The sequence below is a fragment of the Ranitomeya variabilis genome, chromosome 1 (assembly GCF_051348905.1).
Source record: "Ranitomeya variabilis isolate aRanVar5 chromosome 1, aRanVar5.hap1, whole genome shotgun sequence".
In the NCBI taxonomy this organism is placed as follows: domain Eukaryota; kingdom Metazoa; phylum Chordata; class Amphibia; order Anura; family Dendrobatidae; genus Ranitomeya; species Ranitomeya variabilis.
Genome location: NC_135232.1, coordinates 461,943,597 through 461,955,888, shown reverse-complemented (window position 1 = coordinate 461,955,888; position 12,292 = coordinate 461,943,597). Strand labels below are relative to the sequence as shown.

The following is a 12,292-nucleotide window of genomic DNA, read 5'->3' as shown; positions in this document are numbered from 1 at the left end:
CTCTATATGTCTCAGGAATGGAGGCGCACAGGGAGAAGAACACCAGATTTGGGAGAATCATGGCCTTTAGACCAAGTAAACTGCTTCTCTTTTTATGTTTAACCCCTTCATGACCTTGCCGTTTTTTGCAATTCTGACCAGTGTCCCTTTATGAGGTAATAACTCGGGAACGCTTCAACGGATCCTAGCGATTCTGAGATTGTTTTTTCGTGACATATTGATTGGGCTTCATGTTAGTGGTAAATTTAGGTCGATAATTTCTGAGTTTATTTGTGAAAAAAGTGGAAATTTGGCAAAAATTTTGAAAATTTCGCAATTTTCACATTTTGAATTTTTATTCTGTTAAACCAGAGAGTTATGTGACACAAAATAGTTAATAAATAACATTTCCCACATGTCTACTTTACATCAGCACAATTTTGGAAACAAATTTTTTTTTTTGCTAGGAAGTTATAAGGGTTAAAATTTGACCAGTGATTTCTCATTTTTACAACAAAATTTACAAAACCATTTTTTTTAGGGACCACCTCACATTTGAAGTCAGTTTGAGGGTTCTATATGGCTGAAAATACCCAAAAGTGACACCATTCTAAAAACTGCACCCCTCAAGGTGCTCAAAACCACATTCAAGAAGTTTATTAACCCTTCAGGTGTTTCACAGCAGCAGAAGAAACATGGAAGTAAAAAATGAACATTTAACTTTTTAGTCACAAAAATGATCTTTTAGCAACAATTTTTTTATTTTCCCAAGGGTAAAAGGAGAAACTGGACCACGGACGTTGTTGTCCAATTTGTCCTGAGTACGCTGATACCTCACATGTGGGGGTAAACCACTGTTTGGGCGCACGGCAAGGCTCGGAAGGGAAGGAGCGCCATTTGACTTTTTCAATGAAAAATTGGCTCCAATCTTTAGCGGACACCATGTCGCGTTTGGAGAGCCCCCGTGTGCCTAAACATTGGAGCTCCCCCACAAGTGACCCCATTTTGGAAACTAGACCCCCCAAGGAACTTATCTAGAAGCATAGTGAGCACTTTAAACCCCCAGGGGCTTCACAAATTGATCCGTAAAAATGAAAAAGTACTTTTTTTTCACAAAAAAATTATTTTAGCCTCAATTTTTTCATTTTCACCTGGGCAACAGGATAAAATGGATCCTAAATTTTGTTGGGCAATTTCTCCTGAGTACACCAATACCTCACATGTGGGGGTAAACCACTGTTTGGGTGCACGGCAAGGCTCGGAAGGGGAGGCGTGCCATTTGACTTTTTGAATGGAAAATTAGCTCCAATCGTTAGCGGACACCATGTCGCGTTTGGAGAGCCCCTGTGTGCCTAAACATTGGAGCTCCCGCACAAGTGACCCCATTTTGGAAACTAGACCTCCCAAGGAACTAATCTAGATGTGTGGTGAGCACTTTGAACCCCCAAGTGCTTCACAGAAGTTTATAACGCAGAGCCATGAAAATAAAAAATAATTTTTCTTTTCTCAAAAATGATTTTTTAGCCCACAATTTTTTATTTTCCCAAGGGTAACAGGAGAAATTGGACCCCAAAAGTTGTTGTCCAGTTTCTCCTGAGTACGCTGATACCCCATATGTGGGGGTAAACCACTGTTTGGGCACATGCCGGGGCTCGGAAGGGAAGTAGTGACGTTTTGGAATGCAGACTTTGATGGAATGGTCTGCGGGCATCATGTTACGTTTGCAGAGCCCCTGATATGCCTAAACAGTAGAAACCCCCCACAAGTGACCCCATTTTGGAAACTAGACCCCCCAAGGAACTTATCTAGATGTGTGGTGAGCACGTTCAACCCCCAAGTGCTTCACAGAAGTTTACAACGCAGAGCCGTGAAAATAAAAAATAATTTTTCTTTCCTCAAAAAAGATGTTTTAGCAAGCAATTTTTTATTTTCACAAGGGTAACAGGAGAATTTGGACCCCAATATTTGTTGCCCAGTTTGTTGTGAATACGCTGATACCCCATATGTGGGGGTAAACCACTGTTTGGGCACACGTCAGGGCTCGGAAGGGAAGTAGTGACATTTGAAATGCAGACTTTGATGGAATGGTCTGCGGGCGTCACATTGCATTTGCAGAGCCCCTGATGTGCCTAAACAGTAGAAACACCCCACAAGTGACCCCATTTTGGAAACTAGACCCCCGAAGGAACTTATCTAGATGTGTGGTGAGCACTTTCAACCCCCAAGTGCTTCACAGAAGTTTATAACGCAGAGCCGTGAAAATAAAAAATAATTGTTCTTTCCTCAAAAATTATGTTTTAGCAAGTAATTTTTTATTTTTGCAAGGGTAACAGGAGAAATTGGACCCCAACAGTTGTTGCCCAGTTTGTCCTGAGTACGCTGGTACCCCAAATGTAGGGGTAAACCACTGTTTGGGCGCACGTCGGGGCTTGGAAGGGCGGGAGCACCATTTGACTTTTTGAACGCAAGATTGGCTGGAATCAATGGTGGCGCCATGTTGCGTTTGGAGACCCCTGATGTGCCTAAACAGTGGAAACCCCTCAATTCTAACTTCAACACTAACCCCAACACACCCCTAATCCTAATCCCAACTGTAGCCATAACCCTAATCACAACCCTAACCCCAACACACCCCTAACCACAACCCTAACCGCAACACACCCGTAACCCTAATTCCAACCCTATCCCTAACCCTAATCCCAACCGTAACCCTAATCCCAACCCTAACCACAACTGTAACCCCAATACACCCCTAACCCTATCCGTAACCCTAACCACAAGCCTAATCTTAACCCTATTTCAAACCCTAGCCCTAATTCCAACCCTAACTCTAAGGCTATGTGCCCACGTTGCGGATTCGTGTGAGATCTTTCCGCACGATTTTTGAAAAATCTGCAGGTAAAAGGCACTGCGTTTTACCTGCGGATTTACAGCAGATTTCCAGTGTTTTTTTTGTGCGGATTTCACCTGCGGATTCCTATTGAGGAACAGGTGTAAAGCGCTGCGGAATCCGCACAAAGAATTGACATGCTGCGGAAAATACAATGCAGCGTTTCTGCACGGAATTTTCCGCACCATGGGCACAGCGGATTTGGTTTTCCTTAGGTGTACATGGTACTGTAAACCTGATGGAAAACTGCTTCGAATTCGCAGCGGCCAATCCGCTGCCGATCCGCTGCGGATCCGCGGCCAATCCGCTGCGGATCCGCGGCCGATCCGCTGCGGATCCGCGGCCGATCCGCTGCGGATCCGCGGCCGATCCGCTCTGTGTGCACATGCCATAACCCTACCCGTAACCCTAACCCTACCCCTAACCCTACCCCTAGTTCTAACCCTAGTTCTAACCCTAACCCTAGTGGAAAAAGAAAAAAAAATATTTTCTTTATTTTATTATTGTCCCTACCTATGGGGGTGATAAAGGGGGGGGGGTTATTTATTATTTTTTTATTTTGATCGCTGTGTTAGAACCTACCACAGCGATCAAAATGTACCTGTAATGAATCAGCCAGCCGGCTGATTCGGTGGGCGCACTGAGCATGCGCCCGCCATTTTGGAAGATGGCGGCGCCCAGCGAGGAGACGGACCGACACCGGGAGCCTAGGTAAGTATAAGGGGGGGGAGATCGGGGCACGGGGGGGGCGTTGGAGCACCGGGGGGGTGACATAGGAGCAGGGGGGGAGCGGGCAGGAGGACGGGGGAGCGGAGCACAGGACGGAGGGGACCGTACCCCATAACGGAGCACTGGGGGGGCGATCGGTGGGGTGGGGGGGGGTCACTTCAGGTTTTCCAGCCATGGCCGATGGTATTGCAGCATCGGTCATGGCTGGATTGTAATATTTCACCAGTTTTTTAGGTGAAATATTACAAATCGCTCTGATTGGCAGTTTCACTTTCAACAGCCAATCAGAGCGATCGTAGCCACGGGGGGGTGAAGCCACCCCCCCTGGGCTGAAGTACCACTCCCCCTCTCCCTGCAGATCGGGTAAAATAGGAGTTAACCCCTTCACCCGATCTGCAGGGACGCGATCATTCCATGACGCCGCATAGGCGTCATGGGTCGGGAAGGGGTTAATGTTGTGGTGTTTTTTTTTTGTTTGTTTTTTTTTCTGTAAATTGTTACAGAAGCTCCTGTTTATTCGGACTCCCATGACAGCACCACGAGAGAGGGGATCTGCCCCTTTAGGAACAAGAAACCCACAGACACAAAAGGGCGGCACCTCTCCCACGCATCAGTTGGTTTCCTGTTCCTAATGGGACGGGATCCTGCAGATTTTACAAAAGGATCCCAGGCCGGCCGGCCGACTCTCCTACCTCGGCCGGTGCGGTGTTCCTGGAAGATGTCGCGATGGTCCTGGCAGGGCTGCATGTCGGCGGCATTCCAGCAGGGAGCGGTCACCAGTGGTGTCCCGTCTCCAAGGCAGCGCTAGGTGAGTATGTCCCCTGGGTCTCCTCCTTCTGGGGTGGCTGGGGTCTCTGTTTGCGGCGGCGCTTGGGGGCGCCACCCGGGGGGTGCTGCGGCTCTGTCCGGCGTCCTCGCCGCTCTGAGCGCTGATGGAAAGCGCTGGGAGCCCGGGTGACGTCGGGGGGAGGAGCCGGCAGTCACTTCCGGGTTTCCGGGGTCCTGCGCATGCGCAGTGCATCCAAGATGGCGGCGCCCACCGGTATAGCGTCGCCGGCGTTCTGAGCCCCAGAGATTACCACCTGCACCAGGGGGAGGCCTGTAAAAACAATCAGGGGAGCGCTGGGCACAGCTGCTGACCGGAGGAGGGGCTATAAAAAGAACTCCGGATCGTGATCCCTTGCTTCTGGCCTCATATTTGGTGAAGATGGAGGACGAGCGCGTGCAGGTGCTGGAAGAGGTGTCCCAGAAGCCCAAAGGGAAGGATCGCGACAAAAGGAGTAGTGAGTCTGGCCACAAAAGCTCCTCCAGACAGGGGTCTGGAGCATCAGCCAGAAGAAATCCCCCTCGTATTCCGGTACTTTTCTTTGGGCAGCGCTGGTAAGTGATCTTCGTGAAAGTTCACCCAGTGACATGATTCCCCTCATATGTTCTATTATAGGGGAAGAAATGTGCCGGGAAGGCGAAACACAGGGAATGTGGTATCTGCGGGGTTCCCCTACCTGATTCGTGCCCTAAAAAGTTATGTGGCCCCTGTATCCAGCAGACGGTAGCGGAGGAATCCCTTACTATGACCACCAGCTTGAAAGAGATGATCAGAATGGAGGTCAGACAATCCTTAAAGGGTCTTTCTCAAGGAGGAAGTTCTAAATCTAAAGCTCCATTACACTCCGATTCTTCAGTAGAAGAGGATAAGGAGGAAGTTTTCTCCGGTTCAGCTGCATCGTCGTCCTCCTCGGATGAGGACACCGCCCGCTTCTGTCTGCCCCTTGAACGAGTGGATAAGCTGGTTAAAGCGGTCAGAGGAACGATGGGCATAACAGAATCGAGACCCCAACTTTCCAAGGAGGAAATTATGTTTAGTGGGTTGGAGCAGAAAAAACGCAGAGTCTTTCCGCTCAATGAGAAAATCCAGGATCTTATCATTAAAGAGTGGAAAAAACCCGAGAGAAAGGGTTCCTTACCTCGAGCGCAGATATCCATTCGATGATCCAGCGGTCACCAATTGGGAAAAAGCCCCCAAGTTGGATGCGGCAATAGCCAAAGTGGCAAAACGGGCCTCTCTCCCTTTTGAGGACATGGGGACCCTTAAGGACCCCCTTGATAGAAAAGCAGACACCTTTCTAAAGAGTACCTGGGAAATGGCGGCTGGTGCCTTAAGGCCTGCGGTGGCTTCAACCTGTACAGCCAGATCAATGATGGTCTGGCTGGAACAATTAGAGACCCAGTTGAAAGAAGGTGCATCAAGGGATTCTATTCTGACTGCCTTACCAGTGATCCAAGAAGCAGCTGCTTTCTTATCAGATGCATCCATTGACTCTGTCAAAATGGCTGCTAGAGCAGCAGGTCTCTCAAATGCAGCCAGGAGGGCTCTATGGCTGAAATGTTGGCCAGGTGATATACAATCAAGGTCAAAACTTTGTATCATTCCATGTAAAGGGGAGTATCTATTCGGACCCACCTTAGATGAACTCCTAGAGAAAGCGGGAGATGACAAAAAGAAATTCCCCAATCTGCTTGGGTCCTACCGTCGTCCCTTTAATAAAAGAAGGTTTGGTCGCGGAGGGAAGCGTACCTTTTCACCTTCAAGGGATCGGTCTAGGTGGGAAGACAGACGTAGATGAGGTACGGGATATATGTTCCGTCGTTCCTCAAAAGAAAGAAAGAAAGAAAGAGGACAAATGACTAGGAACCCCGGTGGGGGGTAGACTTTTACATTTCGGTTCGGAATGGTCGGAGATCACGAATAGTGTCTGGGTACAAGATACTATTTCTCGGGGTCTTACACTTGAGTTTTGCCATACCCCACGGGATAAATTTATGTTAACTCCCTTGCGCTCTAATCCCCTAGAACAATCTGCTCTAGAAGAAGAGGTGTGGTCTCTTTGTTCTAAGAAGGTTCTTACACAGGTTCCGGAGGGAAAGGATTCTATTCTCCCTTGTTTCTTATTCAGAAACCTGATAAGTCGTATAGAACCATCATAAATCTCAGGCATCTTAATAGTTATCTGGTTAAGCATACTTTTAAGATGGAGTCCATCAGCTCAACAATAAAGATACTGTTCAAAAACTGCTTTATGGTGGTAGTCGATTTAAAGGATGCCTATTACCACGTACCTGTTCTTGAGGGTAGCAGTATTAATGGGAGGAGTGGTTTATCATTTTCAGTACAGAGCTCTTCCTTTCGGTATAACATCAGCCCCTAGAGTATTCACAAAAATAGTGGCGGAGGTGATGGCTCACTTGCGGGAATCTAATGTCCTTATTGTCCCATACCTTGACGATTTCCTCATAGCAGGGAACTCGGTAGAACACTGTTTATCCCAACTAGAACTAACTAGGGTTAAGTTGGAACGCCTGGGCTGGATAATTAATTTTGAAAAATCTCGGTTACAGCCTCAAAACATTCAGAAGTTCCTGGGTTTATTATTAGATTCAACTACACAACAGTGTTATCTTCCGGAAAATAAATTAACTCAGATTCAGCATCAGGTATTAAAAGCAATTAATACACCCTCTATGACCCTTCGGCAAGCCATGTCCCTGCTGGGGTCCCTCACATCGTGCATTCCAGCGGTAAGGTGGGCACATTTTCATACTAGATCCCTCCAGAAAGAAATTTTGATTAAGGACAGGATCTTGAGGGGTGTATTGGAGGAAAAGATAACTTTAGAACCAGCGACTCTCGAATCCCTAAATTAGTGGCTGGATAGGGATAATTTGTCGGCAGGTGTTCCCTGGATGATAGATGTATCCCGAGTGGTAACTATGGATGCTAGCTCCTCAGGTTGGGGGGCTCACATGAATGACATTGTAGTTCAAGGCCAATGGGAACCATACTCAACATCTTCATCCAATCAGAGAGAATTATTGGCAATCGAATTGTCAGTTAAAAAACTCCTCATGTATCTGCAGGGCCACCACGTCAGGATCCTCTCGGACAACCGGGTGGCAGTCTCCTATATAAATCATCAAGGAGGTACACGCTCCGAGACTTTGATGCAGATCACAGATCGTCTTCTCCGGATGGCAGAAGAGAATTTACAATCTTTGACTGCTCTACACATCACAGGAAAAGACAATATAAAAGCGGACTTTCTCAGTCGCAACGTTCTTAAGCAAGGAGAATGGTCTCTAAATGGAGACATCTTCAAGCAGATTGTCCGCTTATGGGGTCGACCAGTGGTGGACCTATTTGCCACGAAACAAAACAAAAAAGTAAAAAACTTTTGTTCCCTAAATCCCAGGGAAAATCCACTGGCAGTGGACGCATTCCTCATAAAATGGGATTTTTCTCTGGCCTACACCTTCCCACCACTGAACCTGTTACCCCTAGTGGTGAGGAAAATCAGAGAAGATCGTGCGAGACTTATTCTGATTGCGCCCTTCTGGCCCAGGAGAACTTGGTTTTCATGGCTCAGGACGATGTCAGTGGGCGATCCCTGGGTGCTTCCAGACATCCCAAATTTACTCTCCCAGGGGCCGATACTCCATCCACAAGTGAAGGGACTTCATTTGACGGCTTGGAGTTTGAGCGGTCATTGTTAGAGAATAAAGGCTTCTCTCCTAAATTAGTTGATACCCTTTTAAAAAGTAGAAAGCCAATAACAACAAGAATCTACTCCAGAACCTGGAGAAAGTTTCTAACTTCCTCAGATTTTAACATTAAGGATGGGGTACCAATACGTCAAATTTTGGAATTTTTGCAAAGGGGGTTAGAGTTAAAACTCTCCACAAGCACATTAAGAGTACAAGTTTCAGCACTTGGGGCCCTGTTCTCATGTAATATTGCGGGCAACTACTGGGTGTCAAGATTTATTAAGGCGGTCGGAAGAATTAGACCGTTATATAGAAACAAAATGGTTCCATGGGATTTAAATCTTGTCCTTTCTTCTTTGACAAAGCCCCCTTTTGAGCCGTTGAATGAAGCCTCAGTCAGGATGTTGTCTCTCAAAACAGCTTTCCTAATAGCTATAACATCAGCTCGCAGAATAGGAGACATCCAGGCGCTCTCTAGACTTCCCCCGTATATGGAATTTCTCCAGGATAGAGTTATCCTTAGACCAGACCCAGCCTACTTACCAAAGGTAGTGTCCCAGTTTCACAGATCGCAGGAGATAGTTTTACCTTCATTTATCCCTAATCCTTCTAACCCTAAAGAAAGGGAGCTCCATACCTTAGATGTCAGGAGATGCCTTCTTCAATATATCTCGGTCACTAATGATTGGAAGAAGGATAATGCACTATTCCTGTCCTTCCAAGGGGCTAGAGCATCAAAATACATACTTGCTAAATGGATTAGGGAGGCTATCTCTCTTGCTTACACGACAGGTGGGGGTCCAGCTCCGCAGAATCTGAGGGCACATTCCACCCGAGCCATGGCGTCATCCTGGGCAGAGAGGTCTGGAGTGTCGGTCGACCAGATATGTAAGGCGGCCACATGGTCATCCCCTTCCACCTTTTTTAAACACTATAGGTTGGACTTGGGGTTCTCCTCAGATCTCACCTTCGGGTTAAGGGTGCTACAGGCTGTGGTCCCTCCCTAAAATTGGCTTACATCTCTGTAAATCTCTCGTGGTGCTGTCATGGGAGTCCGAATAAAGCATTAAGCTACTTACGGGTAGCGGCATTTTTCGGAGGCCCATGACAGCACCCTTAGTTCCCTCCCTTTTCACATGGGGTTGCACATCCTGGGGTTATAAACAACTAAATAATTTAAAGAAGAAATGTTATCTTCTCACGTGTGTTACTTTATTAAAGTCATTGTGTTCAATTGTATGCAATATTGTGTTTGCTTGTCATTAACTGCGGTAGTCCTCTCAGGCTCTGTAATCCAACTGATGCGTGGGAGAGGTGCCGCCCTTTTGTATCTGTGGGTTTCCTGTTCCTAAAGGGGCGGATCCCCTCTCTCGTGGTGCTGTCATGGGCCTCCGAAAAATGCCGCTACCCGTAAGTAGCTTAATGCTTTTCTTAAAGTTCAGGTATTGTCTTACCTTGGAGGCTGTGTGGGGCCGCATGCAACATAGTTAGCAAGGCCAAAAAAACATTTGTCCATCCAGTTCAGCCTATATTCCATCAGAATAAATCCCCAGATCTTCGTCCTTCTAAAGAACCTAATGTGGGGGAGGCTGTGTGGGGCCTCATGCCAAAAGTGGGGGAGGCTGTGTGGGGCCGCATGTGGGGGGCCTCTTATAGTGTAGATAAGGGGCTGTGGGGGTGGTTCATGCGATATATAGGGGTGTCGGCATACTTAATTCTGCTCAATATTAAGTGCTACAATTATATTATTGATAATTATATTGTAATATATCGATATTAATATGGAGTATAATTAAGCCTATTGGTTCAGCCCTCCACAACAGTCACGGTCTCTCATGTGGCCCCTCGGGAAAATGAATTGCCCACAATGCTCTAATGTCTCCAGAGTTTGTTACATTTTCTGGATCAGCGGAGAAGTGTTCTCTTGCAGATAGGCCTTGCATAACAATACTGCCAAGTCACTGTGTAATCTGAAATCCTTAGAAGGTTTCATCAGGGTAATGCAAATACTGTAGATATGTGAATAAATTAGTGTAAGTAAATTAGTTGAACCCTTAATTGTAAATGGCAGAAACAATGAATATAAAAGGGATTGGTGTCCATTTTTGTATAATGAAGTCTTTTAACAAGTTGTACAAGACAACACCTCCACCGGTATTGAACATATTAGATAGGGTGGTTCCCTGCCCAGAAACCTATGCTGCTAAACGATTTTTTTTTTTTCATTCATTATTATATAATGGAGCATGAGTGATTGTGGTGATACTTTTTTTTTTTTTTTTTTTTTTTTTTTTTTTTTTTTTACCTTTTCGCTTTTTGGGTGTTTTGTGCCTCTGATAGCCAGGGCAACTTTCAGTTTTGACACTTAAGAAGTAAAGCAAATTGCCGTATATTCACCCTCGTAACCCATGTTTTCTGGCCAGTTGTCAAAATGACTCGCCCCTTTTATACATACAAGTACCTTCATGCAATTTTGATGCAAGGTGACATTTTTTTCGTTAGAGGAAATCTGTTACCAGGTTTTTGCTATGTAATCTGAGAGCAGCATAATGTAGGACCAGAGACCCTGATTTCAGCTATGTTTTGATAAAATCATGTTTTTCTCTCCCACATATTTCTAGTTTAATTCATAATTCCTTATGTCCTATCGCAAGGCTTGTTAGTCACTATTCATTTTTAGGATTTCTAATTCCTATAGGTGGCACTAGAGTTCAAGTCCTCTTCCTCTCTGAAGAGGTAGTTTGCATATTTAATTTCCCAGAGGAGCATGCATGGCGTATAGGTCTCCTCACTCTGACATGCTAGGCCTAGTTTAATTCAGTCCTTCATTTGGAGGTTTAATATTCTGCATTTCCACTTACAATTGGTAAATGAAATTGGTTCCACACTGGCTCTGGCTAATATAAACCTAATTTAATATTACATGGGAATAAATGACATGAATGGGACAATGTATATTTAAATTCCCTTTTATTCTTTATATTTCAGGATGAATTTAAAGCTGCCCTATCGGACGCTGGTGCAAAACTTGTAGTTGTTGACTTCACAGCCACATGGTGTGGGCCATGTAAAATGATCAGTCCTTTCGTTGATGTAAGTAATGTCTGTGAGAGTTATCTAAGGCTGCGCTTGTAACGGGGGTGGGGGGGGTGATATTTTCTACAAGTGTTCCACATGGAGATTTCGCCTCTCATTGAAAAGGCTGAAAACTGAATTAACCTTCTGGGCAATGAGTAAAAATCTAAAAAAGATTTAATTACATATCTGTAGCATGGCCTCTGTTCCATGTGGATAGAGTTTTAAGCCCTTGGCGCAAGTGGACAGAAGTGTATGTTGGTGCCAGGGTTTGCATGTGTAAGGCTGAACCATCTCCACGCTTCTCAGATGCTTTCTGTGTTACACAGCCGACATCTACATTAACTCAACCTGCATAGCCATTTAGATGCTGCTGGCAATATTTAAATGGCTGTGACAAGATTGGGGCGAGCCAATGGGCTGCTGTGGCATCTGGGAGACTAATGCCCCCATGGCTGCAATCTTAGGACTCCTGTGACGCCAACAACAGGCTGGGCTTCATATGAGACGTTCAATTCTAAAATAAAAGCAGTATTGCAGTCTATAGAACAAATGGTCAAAGATTTGCAGGGTCCACTAACAGCTGAGTACTGGTGCTACAGAGTCATGGGAGCAGGAAGCCCTGAAGTCTGTGTGACGTGTGTGTTAGACTGCTTATCCGCATGACTGCTTATCCTGGAAAGTCACCTGAAACAAATAGTACTTCTGACCTGGAGGGTATAAAGCGTAGGGTTACCATTGCATAGCGCATATTAGCAAAGGAGTCCTTAATAAAAAAAATAAAAAAATTGTATAATCTTATGTAATGCTTTGCTTCCTCCCCTGCCCAGGAGCTGTGCTATGATCAGACCATGTTCCTGTACGGTCAGACACAGCCATTACACAGTACACAGCAGGGCACATTTATAAGGTTATCTCAGCACAAGGACATTTTATTTATCTTTTTTTTTTTTTTTAATGCATTTAATTGTGGAACCTATTTTTTTTTATTCCAAGATATATTGGTTAGGCCGGCGTCACACTGGCGAGTTTTACGGACGTAAGAGCGCAGAAACTACGTCCGTAAAACTCGCATTACAT

General features: G+C 45.6%; 1 protein-coding gene across 1 annotated transcript in view; it reads left to right on the top strand.

Moving 5' to 3' along the window:
- The window catches only part of TXN (thioredoxin), a 38,455-nt gene that overhangs the window by 16,182 nt on the left and 9,981 nt on the right, over window positions 1–12,292 (top strand). Inside the window, exon 2 of the mRNA XM_077250481.1 lies at window positions 11,126–11,230. Within this exon, the coding sequence (XP_077106596.1) occupies window positions 11,126–11,230 (105 nt within the window). The remainder of the gene's footprint in view (window positions 1–11,125; window positions 11,231–12,292) is intronic.